This window comes from Rattus rattus, chromosome 11 (genome assembly GCF_011064425.1).
Source record: "Rattus rattus isolate New Zealand chromosome 11, Rrattus_CSIRO_v1, whole genome shotgun sequence".
NCBI classification, from domain to species: domain Eukaryota; kingdom Metazoa; phylum Chordata; class Mammalia; order Rodentia; family Muridae; genus Rattus; species Rattus rattus.
This window is the reverse complement of record NC_046164.1, coordinates 70,106,201-70,124,386: the sequence shown is the minus strand read 5'-3', so window position 1 is coordinate 70,124,386 and position 18,186 is coordinate 70,106,201. Positions and strand designations below refer to the sequence as shown.

At 48.2% G+C, this 18,186-nt stretch overlaps 1 protein-coding gene and 1 pseudogene across 1 annotated transcript in view; one reads left to right on the top strand and one right to left on the bottom strand.

Moving 5' to 3' along the window:
- Rgs12 (regulator of G protein signaling 12) overlaps positions 1-18,186 on the top strand; it is a 92,515-nt gene that overhangs the window by 13,188 nt on the left and 61,141 nt on the right. The window contains exon 2 of the mRNA XM_032916291.1: positions 2,233-4,215. Within this exon, the coding sequence (XP_032772182.1) occupies positions 2,335-4,215 (1,881 nt within the window). The 5' untranslated portion in view covers positions 2,233-2,334. The remainder of the gene's footprint in view (positions 1-2,232; positions 4,216-18,186) is intronic.
- LOC116912619 lies at positions 13,026-18,153 on the bottom strand (annotated as a pseudogene).

Here is an 18,186-nt window from a genome sequence, read left to right as displayed (position 1 = left end):
GGTGGAACCCAGGGCCTCTCGTATGCTAATCATGCAAGATTATACTCCTACCATGGGGTAATACTCCCAGCTTCAATATGTACATCTTATTGATGAATAATGAATGGTTAAATTTTGAATTTAGTATCACTTAGTAAATGATGCCATATTTTATAGCTAAACTGTTTTTTCTTCATTCCTCTGTATCAAGGGTAATTCTGCTCAAACAGGCGTCCTATGCGTCCTCGTTCTCGTTGTCCCGGGACCAGTTCTTTGGTTTCCTGATGCTCTTCCCACTGTCTCTGGCTGTTTATTCTGGGTGTGTCTGTAAATCACGGACAATCTGCTCACAGTTATGGAAACTCTCATGACACGGGAATGTCTTAAGAGAGTGATTAATTCAGCAATGCGTTCTGCAAGCATCAAGCTCATTCCAGCAGTTTGGATCGCCACATTCCAATTGTGACTGTATTGCCTTTTCTTCCTGACATAGGTCTCACATTGCCACCCAGGCTGACCTCGGCCTTGCAGATATCTCTTGTCTTAGCCTCTGAGTATGGCAGTTATAGATATAGATGTGTTGATATTTTGTGTGTGGGGGGTATGTGTGTGTGCACATGTTGCATGTACGTATATGCATGTGGAATATATGGAGACAGGGTTTTTCGCTGCATCTATAGCTTGTCAATTAGGCTGTATTATCTTGCCAGTAAGCCCACAGTATCCTGTCTCTTCCCATAGTACAGGACTTACAGGCAAGCATTGCTTGGTTCACTTTTATTGTTATAGAAGTCCTAGGGACCAAACTCAGGCCTGGGTGCTTACACAGCGGGCACTTTACCAACTGAGTCAGCTCCCCAGTCCTTGTATTCTTTAAAAGATCATCTTGAAAGAGTCTTAAGCAGTAGAGTTCTCACAACATTAGATACCTGTCCAACAGGTGCCTGCATGCTGGGATGGGCACAGGCCTCCACTGGTGGGGAAGAGTCTTTGTGCTTCTGCTGGCTGTGTAGACAATGTGGTTTATGTCCATACTGCTTTTCTTTTGGAACTCTGGAGGTTTTATACAGTACTGTACAGAGGACAGCAGCGTGACTGACCCTCAGTGACAACCCTGGACTCTGAGTCTCTGCTTAGAAATTTCACATGCACATGATCTCACAGCTCCTTGCTGGAGGGACTTACGGGTGTCTTATGTGATTCCTTGGGAGAAGGTTCTAGAAGCTCACACCTGTTTTTGTTTTGTTTTGTTTTGCATCCCTGTGTATCTTTCTCTCTGCTGATTTTTATCTTGAGTCCCTTCATTGTAATGAATCTTAGTTTGGGTGTCCCTCTGTGCTGAGGCCTGAGAGTCCTGTGGGTCACTGCCTTGGGCGCCATCGGGGATCCTGACACAGGTCTTTTTTTTTTAAAGCTTTTTTTAGGTTTATAGTTCATTTAGTGGCAGCTGGTAATCACAGAATTTTCCTCTACTGACTCCATATTCTTTAGATTAAAGTATGTACACTTATACTTTCTTAAAGCTGATTAAAAAACACCCAAAAGGGCCTGGAGCCATTAAAGGCTAAGGCTCACAGGCAAAAAGACAAAAATACCCTAGACTCTTAGGCCTGGATTTAATGACAAGCAGTACTTCATGAAGTCATGCCCTCTGGAATAAGTCAGCACAGCATTGCTCTGCTTCACTCGATTGCTGTTTTTATCTCTTCTCTTGGACGACCTCCATGGTTTTATTGATTGAGGTTGTCTCATACTTACGTGTTTTCCTAGCATAGCACTTCGTTCAAAATAAATTAATTCTGGGAGAGTCCTGGGACATGGGAGGACATTTTGTAGAGGGGATTTGGGATCAGATAGAAGAGTTGGGTAGTGATCTTCAAGGCCTTTGACTGCAGGACAGCAGCAGGCCCCATTCGTCACAGAGGACCTACAGGCCTAGGTCCTGGGAGTCTTCAGGGGAGCCTGGGCCTGCACCTTAGCTGCTTTCCATTCAGGGTGAATGCAGAGGTCACCAGGCTGCTCATCCTCTTCAGAAACCCTGAAGGAGACTGCAGCTCTCTGCTTCAATAGCAGGGTTCTTAGCCCAGCGTGAGAGCCACCAAGTTTAGTTTCCTTTCACCTTGACATTTATGTGGTGACTTGTAGAGTCTCTTGTGGTTTTTCATTATCAGTTACCTTGTAGAGTCAGGTAATACCGGTCAAGGTTAGATATACAGGATCTTTAATAACCAGGTATTTGCATTTCCTCCTTAGGGTAACGTTTCAAGACAAAAAGCCCAGTAGCATCGTGCATTCCTTGAGACATGGAGTCTATGGAATAGTGGGACATGCGACCAGCCTTGACAGTACACCACGATGTACAGGGCTGGGGAGCCAGGGAAGCGGCAGTCTGGCCCTGCGCCCCCTCGGGTGCGGAGTGTGGAAGTGGCCCGAGGCAGAGCTGGCTACGGCTTCACCCTGTCAGGACAGGCACCCTGTGTGCTCAGCTGCGTCATGAGGGGCAGCCCTGCAGATTTCGTGGGCCTCCGGGCTGGGGACCAGATACTTGCCATCAACGAAATCAATGTGAAGAAAGCCTCACATGAAGATGTGGTGAAACTCATCGGGAAATGCTCTGGAGTGCTGCGCATGGTGATCTCCGAGGGCAGCAGCCATGTGGAGCCCTCTTCCAGTGATGAAGAAGGCGGCCTGTGTGAGGGGAAAGGCTGGCTGAGGCCGAAACTTGACTCGAAGGCTTTGGGTATAAACAGGGCAGAGAGGGTTGTGGAAGAGGTGCAGTCGGGTGGGATTTTCAACATGATCTTTGAAAGCCCAAGTCTTTGTGCCAGTGGCTCTGAGCCCCTGAAGCTGAAGCAGAGGTCCTTGTCAGAGTCAGCTGCTTTGCGGCTTGATGTTGGCCAGGACAGTCTCTGTACACCACATCCCAGCATGCTTTCCAAGGAAGAGATATCAAAGGTTATCAATGACGATTCTGTGTTCACTGTAGGGCTGGACAATCACGATGACTTTGGACTAGATGCAAGTATTTTAAATGTTGCCATGGTTGTGGGCTATTTGGGCTCCATCGAGCTCCCTTCCACAAGTTCCAACCTGGAGCATGACAGTTTACAGGCTATTCGTGGCTGCATGCGCCGCCTGCGGGCTGAGCAGAAGATCCACTCACTAGTGACCATGAAGGTCATGCACGACTGTGTGCAGCTGGTCACTGACAGGGCTGGTGTGGTGGCAGAGTACCCTGCCGAGAAGCTGGCGTTCAGTGCAGTGTGCCCAGACGACAGGCGGTTCTTCGGGCTGGTGACCATGCAGACCAATGATGATGGGTGCCTGGCACAGGAAGACGAAGGTGCCCTGAGGACATCCTGCCATGTCTTCATGGTGGACCCAGACTTATTTCATCACAAGATCCACCAAGGCATCGCGAGAAGATTTGGATTTGCATGCACGGCAGATCCAGACACGAGTGGCTGTTTGGAATTCCCAGCATCTTCCCTCCCTGTGCTTCAGTTCATCTCCGTTCTGTACCGAGACATGGGTGAACTGATTGAGGGTGTGCGGGCCCGTGCCTTTCTAGATGGGGATGCCGATGCCCACCAGAATAATAGCACCAGCAGCAACAGTGACAGCGGCATTGGCAATTTCAACCAGGAAGAGAAGAGCAACAGGGTGCTTGTAGTTGACCTGGGTGGGGGCTCGAGCAGGCATGGCCAGGGCAGTAGTCCGGGGTGGGAGAGTGTAAGTGGAAGAGGCTCACAGCCTTGGAGTGCACCCTGGAATGGGACTTTCTGCCACGACGCAGAGGCCGGCTCCCCATTGGAAACCAGCCCCAACACTGACAGGTTCTGGGACTTAACAAAGCATTCAGGGCCTGTTTCCCACATGGAGGTCCCTCCAGCCACCTTGAGGAGTTCTATACCCCCTTCCAAGAGGGGTGCTACAGGATCCAGCTGTGGTTTCAACCAGAGGTGGCTCCCTGTCCATGTGCTACAAGAGTGGCAGTGTGGACATGCCAGTGACCAGGAGTCTTACACAGACTCTACGGACGGGTGGTCCAGTGTGAACTGTGGCACACTGCCCCCTCCCATGAGCAAGATTCCTGCAGACCGATACCGGGTGGAGGGCAGCTTTGCTCAGGCCCCACTGAGTACCCAGAAGAGGGACTGGTCTCGGAAGGCTTTCGGGATGCAAAACCTATTCGGACCCCATCGAAATGTTAGAAAGACCAAAGAGGACAAAAAGGTAAGCTGAAGGAGTTCAGGAGTGGCTTCACTAGCATGGCCAGTTGCCACTCAGTCTTGGCTTATCCCAGGGCCTTTCGACCTCTGTAAGCTATCGTGGCAAATCTGTTCTGCGCTGTGCTCGCTCTGCACTCTCTGCCCTGGGCTGAGCCCTGGCCTTGGGCTGTTCTCCAGCAGGTCCAGCAAGAAAGTGATTTCTTCCAGCTTCCGTAGGGCCGGCCTCCCTCTAGCTCCTCCCTCTCTACCCCTGGCCCTGATGGTGGTTGGAGGATGCCTTTCCTACAGCTCATTTGGAGTCCATTTTATTCTTGATCCTTAGTTGCTGTTGCAGTGTCTGAGGTGAGACGTGGAGAAGTCCAGTGGGCTGGCTCACTTGGGGGACCTACCCGACAAATCCCTGGGCTGGCTCACTTGGGGGACCTACCCGACAAATCCCTGGGCTTGCTCACTTGGGGGACCTACCTGACAAATCCCTGGGCTGGCTCACTTGGGGGACCTACCTGACAAATCCCTGGGCTGGCTCACTTGGGGACCTACCTGACAAATCCCTGGGCTGGCTCACTTGGGGACCTACCTGACAAATCCCTGGGCTGGCTCACTTGGGGACCTACCTGACAAATCCCTGGGCTGGCTCACTTGGGGGACCTACCTGACAAATCCCTGGGCTGGCTCACTTGGGGACCTACCTGACAAATCCCTGGGCTGGCTCACTTGGGGACCTACCTGACAAATCCCTGGGCTGGCTCACTTGGGGACCTACCTGACAAATCCCTGGGCTGGCTCACTTGGGGACCTACCTGACAAATCCCTGGGCTGGCTCACTTGGGGACCCACCTGACAAATCCCTGGGCTGGCTCACTTGGGGACCTACCTGACAAATCCCTGGGCTGGCTCACTTGGGGACCTACCTGACAAATCCCTGGGCTGGCTCACTTGGGGACCTACCTGACAAATCCCTGGGCTGGCTCACTTGGGGGACCTACCTGACAAATCCCTGGGCTGGCTCACTTGGGGACCTACCTGACAAATCCCAGGGCTGGCTTAGGTTCCTCACCTGCAGCTGATGGAGCTGGCTGAGCATCACTGTCTCAGAGAACCTGACCTGTCAGTGGTCCCTATCCCTCAGGGATCTAAGTTTAGAGCCTGGGAGGAGAAAGCCAGCCCCTTCTTCCAGGGCTCTGTTCAGTGAGGATGGTGCTGTTTGAGACCAGGGTGTGCTGGCCACAGCAAGGCTCAGCACTTACCTCCTTGTCTCCGAGACACTTTACTTACACCACCTTTTCTCTGTGTGTGCAAATTTTGGTTTTAACAGTGGGAAAGTTTCTCCAAAACCCTCCAAAAGCTGGTCAGGGCAGGGGGCAAAGCAAAGGCTGTGACTGTCACATTGGCAGGGATTTGTCCCTGAATTCTGGTAAGCTTTAGTGATTTGTATCAGAGAAGGAAGGGTGACCCCTGTGCTCTCTCCCTGATGGCTATGGGTGACACTGGTTTTCACCCTAGTTCCTTTTGACTTTATAAAGCACAATCGCAGCAGGTTGTTCTGGCAGGAAGGGTTGTAACTGAGTACAGAGGATCCCATCTTGGCAACTGAAAGCCAAAATAAGCAGAGCCAGTGCAGCATAGAGTGGGAAGTCTGTCATCTTCAGGAGGGAAGGAGGACCATTCCCAAGAGGTGCCCAGAGATATTCATGTGGGGGATGTTGTCCCATTCCTAAGCATTCTTGGTCAGGCTCAGTATAATGTTACAGAGTTAGAAGATTCATGCTTCTGAGCATGTTCAGTTTATGCCCTAACATTTTAGCTGGGAATAAAGGACAGGGCTGTGCTGGGTTTGGGGTTTGTCAGAAACAAAGGGAGGCCAGAGGGACTGAGCTGCCTGGAAATGAGAGGAACAGAAGAGGTTGGAAAGGGAGGGAGCAATGCTGGAGGCTGGAGACGTCAGTGGTCGGGTCTCCCAGCACTCCTCACTCTGTCCTGTCAATTGTGACCTTAGGTCATTTGCTGGGAGGCAGCTAGACCAGCCAGGACCTGTTGGGGACACAGTACACGCTGCAGTGATGCGATCAGGGAGGCTTAGTGTGGGTGGGGGAAACTCAGGAAAGACCCTAGCTACTGAGTTAGGAGACAAGGTGGTGAATGCAGAAAGGGGGTGTGGCTTAGAAGAGTGACAAGGAAGAGGCCAGGCAGTGTGAGGTACACTGCAGAGTGGGAGAGATGTGAGGAGCAGCAGGTGGTCAGCTCTTTACTGACAGGAGGCCTGGGATGGAGAGGCTGGGAGATGGAGCAGCCTGTAGAGGCTCTACCTGTGAGAAATTTTGTCTGACTAGAAAGATAGCTCAGCCATTAAAGGTTAGGTTCACAACCAAAAATATAAGAAAAATATTGTCGAGGTCACTGAACGCTGATTTACTCCCACCACTTGGAAGGGATAGATACTTTAATGTGGATGTCCCCTCCAGTGCCTCTATGATGACACTGAATGTCAAACATATGGGTAGGAGCAGCGTGATCTGCAAAGCCCAGGGTGCAAGAACAGAAGCTGGCCATGAAGGGTGGCTTAGTGCCTAATGCTGGCATGGCACAGTGTCCCTGTGCACCCTCTATCCATGTCCAACCTCCTGTACAATACCAGACAGAGCAGCCGTGTACCTGGAAGGCAGACTTCATGGTGGGGGTGCCCCCCTTCCAGAGCAATCAGAGTAGTTCTTATTTATCTGCTTCTTTGTGTTAATTGCCCTCCTTGAAGAGGAGTCTGTGGAAGGTATGCTTTGTTATGTGCCCATGAAATGTCCTCCTGGTTAGCTTTGTGACTGGCTCATGATGGGACAGCAGTGTCAAATCTTAGATGCCTGAGGTGGTCAGTTCTTCAGCCTTGGCCTCCAGCTTTGTTCTCTTTCTAGATTGCCAGGAATATGGTGTAGTTTTCCTCTCCTTCTCTCCTCACACACTGCTTCCCTAGCCTTTTCTTTTGAGCAAGCCTTGGCCAGATGCCCCTTTGAGGAGATTCCTATGACCAGAAGCAACTGTGGCAAGCAGCAGGGACAAGTGCATTTTAGCCAGTTAGGCAGTTGATGGAGATGGTCTCCTGTTCCCATCCTGGTAAGGTTGAAGTGACAGGCAGGAGAGCAGACAGGGACAACAAATGCCAGTTGCTCTGTTGTCAGTTTGGGAGTGACTTTAAATGAGGTAAAACAGACTGCCACACAGGATTTCAGTGAAACAAGTTTGAGTTCTGGAGAGCGGCAGGAAGTTAGCTGACAGCTGGGAAGGGAGCTGCTCAAAGCTCCTGAGGGCCTTGGGATGCTGGTGAGAAGACCGTGTCTGCAGCTCTGCCTGCAGGACTCTGAAGTACTGTGTGGTGCTCGCTTCGGCAGCATATATACTAAAACTGAAGTACTGGGTGCTCTCGTCTCTCTGTCTAGAAGCCAGAATAAATTCCTGCCTGCATCCAACCTGTGACATGTAGACCTAGGCAGAGAAGTCCCCTCCGTCTGCACCGACCCACCAAGTTCTCTGCAGAACCCTCACGTCCCTTCCTCCATGGAGTTCTAATGCTCCCTCTTGATAAAGCCCAAGTTTATAGGACTCATCTGGGCCCTGACTGGCTGAATGTGGGAAGGGGGAAAGTAGGATTAATCAGGAAACAGAGGGCCAGCCTGGTGTAGGGAAGGGAGGAGCCTTGACTCCACCCAAAGTTGCTTGAAGTTCAAGTTAGGTGTGGGGTCTATCTGCCTATGAGGATACTTGTTAAAATGTTCAGGTGCTGCTTGCCACTTGTCTCCTTTAGAAGGGCTTTTTTATTTGCCATTACTGCAACACTAAACTGTGGGCTTGAGCCTGGCAGCTGAGAGAGGTCGTCAGGAAGCACAGGGTTTGTATACCCCTAACAGCAGGACTGCCATGGCCCAAGGCTTCTCCTGCCAGGGTGTACTTGCCTTCACCTTCCTTACTCAGCTGCTGGACTCCCAGTGAACAGCTGGGGGTGGGGCTGGTGAGCATGGAGATGCACCCTGAACAGGATCCCTCCCACCTCCACCTATGTGAAGGAAGGATAGCTGAAAGGGCTTGGAGTCAGGTGGTTGGAACTGAGAAGCTCTTCACTTTGTTTGGGCTTTTATGGTGGCCAGGCAGGTTTGACCCCCTCTCTTTGGTCCCGGGAGTCAGAAAAGTGTTTTCACTGTGTGTACAGTGGGTAGGAAGGACTGCCCTGGGCCGTGAGATGCCCAAGAGTCTCCTTGGGGACCAAACCTCATGCATACCTCTATGGATGTAGAGGCTCCTGCAGGGCTGTGTGAGTTGAAGGCGAGCTGTGGAGGCGTGTTCTCCTCAGACCTGGGTGGTCAGGCTGGCTCCTCTTGACGTCAGCTTTGAGTGGAGTCATGGTCTTCTCCATGTGCTTCAGAGCTATCCCTGTGATCTCCTCTGTATCCCATCATATTGCATTAGAGCCTGCCCAGTGAGCTCCTTTGATTGGTACCGCTGTCAAGGCCCTGTCTCCAAGTGTAGTTATGTGCTAAGATTCTAGGTTAAGGATTCAACATGTGGATATTGGGGAGCACAGAGCAACCCGTGATAGGCAGTATCCTCCTGGGATTGGTTAAGGCCATGTCTGTCTCTTAGAATTACTAGTCCAGAGTTGTGAATGATAGCACCACATATGCCCAGTGACAGCCATGCGAGTGATGTTGGGAGTGGGATGAGCACAGGAACAAGATAGCAGTGTCTCTCGCTCTGAAGACTTAGAGCAGCAGTTACATGAATGTTCCTGCCAATCTACCGAGCTGTGAGGGACAGGCAGTGAAACACAGCAGAGAGGAACTCAGACCTAATGTGGTGCCGTCCCAGGTCAGACTGAAAATCAGCTGACTCGACTCTTTGTAAACAGATTGTATTTGCATTGGATGTCACTTGGGCTTGGAATCACCTGAACTATATGCAATGTGTGTTCATTTTCAAGTTCACCTTTTTGCTTGCCCGAGTTCATAGATGTGTTAGTTGGGGATGGAGGTGGAGCTCTAGCCACTGGGGTCTGGGGTGTGGTTTCAAGAGAGTAGGCAGTGAGTCGTGAGTACAAGACTAATGAGGGGCTCCTCATGCCAAGTGGAAACAGTAGGTCACACAAATGCACATTTCAATGTCTTTCTTGTTTTAAAGGTTTAGGCCATTGTTAACTGTCCACAGTTTTTTAAGCTTTTAAACTAATTGGGTATGTGTGCATGGGTAGGCATGCACATGCTATAGCACACATGTAGTGGTCAGAAAGCAGCTTTTGAGAGCTGGTTCTCTTCTACCAGTGTTCCAGGCTTGAATTCTGGTTATTAAGCTTGTGTACCAGCTTTTACCCCCTCGAGCCAGCTGGCTAGTCCAAGTATGTACGTACTTAGTGCAAAAGATGGGGCATTGTAGAGGGAGCCTGTCTTGATAGTGTGGGCCTTTAATCCAGTTACTCTTGAGCTGAGATAGGAGGATACCAGATTCAAGTGCTGATTAGGCTAGAGTTCAAGGCCAGTCTAGGCAGTGTAGTGAGCCTCTGTCAGTAAGGAAAAGGAGATTCAGTACAGTGGTGGGATGCCTGCCTGATGTGTAAGACCCTGCATCCTATTCCAACCTGTCCTTCACACACACCAAACAGATGGTGGTAACTGTTACCTGAGGGGCCAGTGAGAGCCAGGGAAGACCTATGACACTTTCATTTTGTGTCAATTTCTTATGATGGAAACGTGAACTTAGTGACTATAACAGTTCCCTTAGAGAAAAAAACATTTTAGATTATTTTAAATTTTTTAATTTTATTGATTACTATCGTCATCATGATCATGTGTGTGTGTGTGTGTGCATATGTGTGTATGTGTGTGCATGTGTGTGCATGTGTGCATATGTGTGTATGTGTGTGCATGTGTGCATGTGTGCATATGTGTGTATGTGTGTGCATGTGTGCATATGTGTGTATGTGTGTGCATGTGTGCATATGTGTGTATGTGTGTGCATGTGTGCATATGTGTGTATGTGTGTGTGCATATGTGCATATGTATGTGCATATGTGTGTGTGCATATGTGTGTGTGGATATGTGTGTGCATATGTGCGTGCATGGTGGGGGGGAGGGAGAGAGGGAGAGAGGGCTTGAGCACATGCACATATATGCTATAGCATGCACTTGGAGGTCACAAGAGAACTTTTGGAGTTGATTATCCCCCAACAAAGATTGGGGATTGAGCTCTGAGGTACCATGGGAAGCCATCTTGCTGGCCCCTAAAGATTCTTCTAAAAAGAACAAAGCCACCTGCAATTGGCTTTTCAACAGCCCTTAGAATATGGAGGCAGGCAGATCAGGAGTTCAGGGCCATAAGGTGAGCCGCTGAGCCTACTCTGGGCTACAAGAAACCCTGCCTCCAAAAGAGCAGACTGTGAAGTAATGAGGCATGGAGGCAGAAGCTGTAATTCCTCTTTCATTTGACCCAGCAATGAGAGGCTCACCAGAGAGATCCAAGTCCAGAGAGCTCTGTATCTAATGGATTTGTGTAGTTTTCCCCTGGGTGAGAGGAAGTTTCAAAATAGATGTAAATATTTTCTTCTGGTACTTTCAACAAAGACCACACCTTAGAAAGGCCCATAGTGTTATCTCCCTGAGCAGGGTATCTGACCATCACGTGTATAAACTGGGACTCTAGCCCCCAGTACCCACCCCAAGTCTTGGATGGACTAGGCGGGCGGCAGGATTCCCGTGTGAAGTAGTGGCTCCTGGAGATGTGTGTTCTGTGTAGCCCCCACCACCAACAATGCATCAGAGGTCCTTACAGTGCCAGTCTCCAGGATGGTGTCTGACTTTGCATGGTGCTGCTGGGAGGGTTGGTGGAAGTGGGGTTGCAGTGGAGGCCCCGGAGGTGGGAGGGCTGCAGACGGGTGTGGCTGCTGCCCTGTCCTCTGTTTACTTTCCAGGAAGGAAGACTATTTAGAGTCCTGCTGGACCAGCCCCAGCTGAGCGATTGGCTTCCCAAACATGGGCATTCCTGCCCTTTCACTGTGTGCAGAAGTCTTACAAGAGCCTACTTACTGCTTGGCTTACAGTAGCCCAGTGCAGCTTCAGAGCTTCCCCTGTGATGTTCTGGGTAGCTGCAGTTTGATCACCTTCCCACTGTGTGCCACCCCATTGTGCACATGTGTCACAGCTGTTCCATTCCTAGTTTGCTAAGGTTTATTGTGTTCTGTGCATGAGTGTTTGCCTGTGTACACATCTGGGCCACATGTGTGCCTGGGGCCCACAGAGGGCATAAGAGAGTTTTGGATTCCCAAGAACTGGGGTTACAGGCAGTTGTGAACTGCCTGACATGGGTGCTGGGACGTGAACTTGAGCCATGTGGAGGATGGGCATACACTAACTGAACCATCTCCCCAGCCCTCTGTTACAGCAGTACTAATGCATGCGGGCATTCTTGTCCGTGTCTAGCTGTGCTTGGGCTTCTTGACCGTGACTCTCTAGCCCTTGCAGCAGTGGCTCACGGTGCTTATGTTTGGGTTCCCTTCATTATGAAAGTTGTTTTCTTAATGTGTGCAAACATTTAAAGGTAACTGTCAGTTAAGTGGGGAGAATCCAGAAGAAAGTAAACTGGAAGACAGACAATTCACAATATCAAGAAGATTTTGACTTTAAGGGTTTCACCAAAGTGTGTGACTGTAATTCATTCTGACTTTGTTACTCCCCCTTTTAGTGAACTCTACACAGTTTCAAAATGTAGACAAGTGTTTGAACAGGATGCAGTCACCATATGAAGCTTTAACTCAAAATTTGGGTAAAGAAAAAAGGCACAGTGAACTTGAACTCAATTTTATGTGCACAAGAGTTGAAAATCTGAGCCACCTTAAAGAGAAATTGATTCTAAAATTTATAAAACCTATAAATAATCAGAGACCAAACTACTATACTAAAACAGACTCTCTAGCAAGTAAAAATCTTGCCGTTTAAACCACTTGTATCCATTTTAGATACAAGATAAAACTCTTCCTACTTAACTTGACATTACCTTTTAAAATTTGCACACATTGAGATTAAAATCGGGCCTGTACTGTGGTGATTCCTATTTCCTCTTGCGTCTTAAGTGCACACTAACCTTTGAGTAACGTTAGCATCGAGTAGTGCGGACTCTGCGTCTGCTTGATCCGGTGGGAATTGGAATTACACCACTTCGTAGATAAAGGGAACTAAGTTTATTGTTGCACTTTTAAGTTTTCAAAACAGTGTTTTAAAATTGCATTGTTTTTATTTTTTAAAAAGCTCAGTTTAAAAAAAAGGCTAAAATGTTCTTTCAAAAGAGGCATCTAAGCATGTTCCTAATTTTGTATGTGGGCTTAGGTTTTGTAACCAATAAAACAGCTGCTATCAAATATGATAAAAAAAAAGTTGTTTCCTTGCTGGTACTTCAGCCTGTGGTTTTTCTGCTAAGTTGTCTGTTCTGGGTCGGTAGGACTATAGATTCTGGCTCCTTACCCTGTGACCACACAGGTACCCACTCCCACCCCAGCCTTTTACTTCCTTCGTGTGTTTTGGAATACCTAGAAGTCCCTAGCCTGCATGTAACCATATGTATAATCTTTGTCATAAGTAGTAAAATCTACTACTGTAAGGTCAGATTTCCTTCTCTTCCACAATCTTTTTAGAGTTAACTTTTAATGTGTGCATGCAAGTGTGTGTGTGTGTGGGGGGTATATGCATGGATACGTCCATGCATGTGAGATAGTATTGTTTGTGTATATGTAGAGGGGTTGATAGTGGGCTGTCTTTTTGTTTTCTTTTGTTGAAAATATGGCATAACAGACTAAACAGCTCCACATGGTGTTTTGAAATTCATCCCAACCGTAGGCTGAGTGACCTGGAGGTTGGAGAGACTGCCAAAGTCCAGAAGTTTCAGCATTTCCTTGGTGTCAGGATCTACCTCAGTGATCTCCTGATCTAGGGCCGAGACCTCAGGAACATCATTATCTCTCCCCTCCCTCTCTTCTTCCTGCAACTTGATGGAGATGCCGCTCACAGGACCTCTCTGAGTCTGCCTCATCAGATGCGTGACATAGCCGACTATCTTGTTCTGAAGTTTCTTGCGGGGATGATGACGATCTCCTCACACATGCGCTTGTTGGTGTGGAAGTCATTACCCAGGCACATGGAGTACTTCTCGATGATGACCCGGGCCGCCTTCTTCACAGTCTTCATGAGAATGTGGCCTGTGTTGATGGGTCTCGGTAAAAGAGGAAGTGGGATGTCTTTAATAGCTTCTCTACCATATGTTTTTGAGGCCAGGGTTTCTCACTGAACCCAAGGCTTGCAAACCAGACTAGCCTCAAATTCATAGAGATCTGTCTGCCTCTGCCTCCTGAGTGCTGGGATTAAGGGTGTGTGCCACCACTGCCTGGCCAGCTTTTTTTTCTTTTTTTTCTTTTTTTTGGAGCTGAGGACTGAACCCAGGGCCTTGCGCTTGCTAGGAAATCCCCAACCCCCAGCTTATTTTTTTAAAGATTCATTTTACTATGTTAAACTATGTGTATGTATTTGTGTGTGGGTGTGTGCACATGAATGCAGGCATTTGTATCCCCTGGATCTGGAGTTATGCATGGTTGTGTCAGGGATCCAAACTCAGTCCATCCTCAGGCTCGCTTGGCACCTTATCTACCAAGCCCTCTCCCAGCCACGGGTGTGTGTGTGTGTGTGTGTGTGTGTGTGTGTGTGTGTGTGTGTGTGTGTGTGTGTGCACTTGTATACCAGAGCACAGTTTGCCAGGGAAGTTGTTCTCTCCAATCCTCCATGTGTGTTCTAGGGACCAAACTCAGGATGTCAGGCTTGGTGGCAGCAAGATCTTTACTTACTGAGCCATCCATCAGCCTCTTCTTGTTTTTTTTCCCCTCTCTCCCAACAAACTTTGGCAGTTACCTTCCTAAGTGTCTTTAATAGGCTTATTGCTTCATTAGAGTCATTCCTAGCTGTTTTATGTAATTTGTTGCTATTATTAACAATACCATCATAATTATAAATGCCACCTCTGGTGATACATGAGAGTTGAGGGTTGTTTTTTGTTTTTCTTATATAGCTTTCTTTTTTAATGCAGCTGTCTGAGTTTGGAAAGTTCCGTCTCTTCCTTTGTTAATGCGATTCCTCCAATGGGTGTTCTAGCTTAGCTTTTCTTTCTGAGTGTTCTGCATACATCGGATTGTGTGGGCTTCCTCCTCTTCATTAGATTTTCAAATGTTAGACCACATCTGCATTCCCAAGATAACCTAGCTCAGCACAATGAGCTTTTCATATGCTAGCGGATTTGGCTTGCTAATATTTTTATAAGTTTTTTAAATCTGTGTTTATGAGACTCTACTGTAACTTTTCCCTTTTCTCATTGTCTTTCGTTTTAGTAACATTTTTTGTCTTATAAAATTAATTGTATTATATCAAATTAATAGTTTTTCTCCTTCCTTCTCTTTTTTCTTTCCTCCCTTTCTTTCCTTCCTTTGGTTATTTGAGATAGAGTTTCTCTGTGTAATAGCCCTGACTGTCCTGGAACTCACTTTGTACACAGGGCTGGCCTCCAACTTGGAGGTCTGCCTGCCTCTGCCTCTGAGTCCTGGATTAAAGGTGTGAGCCATTACACTGGGCTTTTTCTCCCCTTTTCCTGTGTTAGCCTCCATCTAGGAATTAAACCCAGGGCCTTCATATGCTGGGCAAGGGCTCCACACCTCAGGTACATCCCCAGCCCTGGGTTCTTTTATTAAACAATATCAGCAAAGCAATCAGGCTATTCCAGTGACACCAGCCTTGTCCAAGTCAGCACTCTCTTTCATTTAAACTTTTCCATTTCTGTGACAGAGGCAAGTAGGTGGATCTCTTTCCCAATCCTATTTGAGATCCTTCTGTTAGCATGTGAGTGAATCTACAGATATGGTCCATCCATGGAGTGGGAGGAGGGTTGAGTCTGGGGCTCCTGAAAGCACCAGGCCTCCTTTTGCCCTTTGCCTTTTGACTTTAAGTCTGTGTGGTTTGTTTCCTCAGTCCCTTCTCTCCCTTGGCGTGGCAATGTATACTTTGTTGCCATCTTTAAAGGCCTTGCCTGACAGATATTTGGCTCTTAGATATTTGCTAAATTGATGACTTCTTGTCCTGTGTAGTTGTCCTTTCTTTCTTGAGTAGAAGACCTGGACCTCTCTCCTCAGAAAGGTGATTCACAATGACCAGTGGTTTCTTCAGCAATGTCTGCAGAAAACACACTAACGGGCTGAAGGGAGGCCTCATTTGGTAAAGCACTGCAGATCCCCAGCATTCAGTTCTAGAAGTGATGGGCATGGAGGTAACAAACTCCAGGGCTCCTTGGCCAGTCAGCCTAGGCCTATGACGGACCTGTCTGTCTCAATTAGGGTTTCTGTTGCTGTGATGAGACCGTGATCAAAAGCAACTTGAAGGAAGAGTTTATTCTGGTTAACAACACTCAGCTCACACTCCATCATCAAAGGAAGTCAAGGCAGAAACCTGGTGTGAGGAACTGAAGCAGGGTCCATGGAGGGGCGCTCTTATAGCTTGCTCAGCCTTCTTTTTTATAGCATCTAGGACCAGGAGTCCAGGATGGTACTGCATCCAGTGAGCTGGATCCACCCACAGTGAACACTCAACCAGAAAACTGTACCACAGATAAGCCCTAAGGCTTGTCAGGGGGTGGGGGAGGCATTTTCTCAACTGAGGTTCCTTTTCCAAAGTGACTCTAACTTGGCTCATATCAATATAAAACTAATCAGCACATTGTCTCAGCAAAAAGGTAGAGGACGCCTGAGAAGTGACACCTGAATTTGCCCTCTGACCTCTGCATGTATGCACATACATGTGCATATGTGCACATGCACATAAACACAGAACACAGACCCAGACCACAGCCCAGCTATACGTGTCCAGTTTTGTTTTGTTTGACAGAGCTTGGTTCTAAAGTGGTTTTGATCTTGGGGTTTGGATTCTTCATTTAGCTTTGTGGTAACACATTAACCAGTACCCCGGTTCTAGCTGAACCCCCAGCCTAAGACCTTCTGTGACCTGAAGAGTGGGTCTGCACTCTCTTCTTGCTCTGCAGCCATGTACTGTCAGGCTTTGCCTCCAGGGGCCTTAGAGTGAACCTGCAGGACAGGGGCGTCACTATAGTAACTCTTATCGCAGAGACCTTTTCCCTCCATTCCTAGAGTCCAGCTCAGGGCTTCCCAGCTCATTGGCCTCACTTCTTCCCCTCAGAGATTCTGTGTGGCCCTGAAGTCTGAGTCTTAGCTCTGTGGTCCTTCCTAGGAGCTTCAGTGTGAAGCATCCCCCTCCTCCTTTAAGACATCCTAGGACCTCCTTGCCTGCCCTGTCCTCCCATACCAAGTCAACTGCTTGACACACAGAATTCTTTCCACTGAAATGCCTTATGGGTGCCCTGAGTGACACGCCAGGAGAAGCAAACCTGTCAGTTCCAAATACTGTCAGACTCCTGTGTCACATCTGGAGGAACCTTCAGATGATCTGGTCTCTGTTTCCTGCCCACCTCCTGTTCAGCATCTGCTCAGTAAGACTGAGTGAACACTTGATTTGTCCCTGGCACTGGGAGGACAGAGATAGGCACTACCAGGATAGACTTAAGTTCCTGCTTTACTGGGGCCTGTAGTCTGGGGTTGAGACTTTGGGAGTGACAATTTTAAGTTCTAACAACATAGGTAACAAAGGTGGGGGGAGTGCAAAAATTATATTATCTCAAAATGCAAACCTTGTGCTTAGTTGAAGAAAATCAGCAACATGAGAAAATGCCCTTCAGATGGAGAGAATGCCCAAACAGAACCCAAGACAGAACTTAGGTCTAGCACATATGGACACCATAGCACAGTATCAGAAAAGTAAAAACCTGACTTAAACAAAAGGACTCGAGATGACATCTTTTCAAAGAAGATACTCATATGCCAAAAGCACATGAGAAAATGTTTAACCCCTTAATGCTGGTCACTAGGCAGGTGGTTCTCAAAACCACAGCATAGCACACCTCAGCCCATTGGGACGACCACTGTCACAATTGGAAAGTACCAGGTCCTGTTGTGAATTAGAGCTGTGTGCACCGTTGACGGGAATCCACAGTGGAATAGTGTGGCATGTCTTTAAAATTCTTTTAGGTAGAATCACCATGTGATCGAGCCATTTCACTTCTGGTATAACCAGAAGAATTGAAAGCAGAGACTAGCCGGATGGTGGTGGTGCACGCTTTTAATCCCAGCACTTGGGAAGCACAGGAAGGCAGCTTTCTGAGTTAAAGGCCAGCCTGGTCTACAGAGTGAGTACTAGGACAGCCAGAGCTACCCAGGCAAACCCTGTTCCAAAGAAACCAAACCAGAAAACCAAACCAAACAAACAAAAAACAGGGGCCTGGGCGAAAAGACAAGAAATCAGTTGTTTGCGCACTGGGGTTTATAGTTGTATTATTCAAGCAGCTAAGACATGGGGGCAGCCTAAGTGTCCATGGATGGAAGAATAGAAGAAGAAAAATGTAGCTTCTTCAGACAGTGGACATCAGCCCTGGAAATGGAAGACATCTTGACATGCCCTACAGCATGAATGAGCCTTGAGGGCAGTATAGCCAAAGAGTCAAGCCAGCTACAGAAAGATGAGGATGTAGTAATTCTGCTTACATGAGTCCCCTGAGTGGTCATTATCAGACAGGAAAACAGACAGGGGACAGTTTCCATGTGGGATGGTGAGTAAATGCTGGATATGGGTGATGGCTGCCAACACTGGTGTTCATTCTTAGCACTGCCGAGGGATGGTGATAAATTGTGCAGCTAAACGTCATGTCTGAGCACTGTCTTCCATGTGCTTTCTCTGTGGGGAGTCTGAGTGGTGTAGGGCCAGCTCTGAACTAGTGAGTGTGCCGAGAGTATTGATGGGGGGACGCTACAGGACCGCGGCATCGTTAGGCACCTGCATCACTGCCAAGCTCTTTC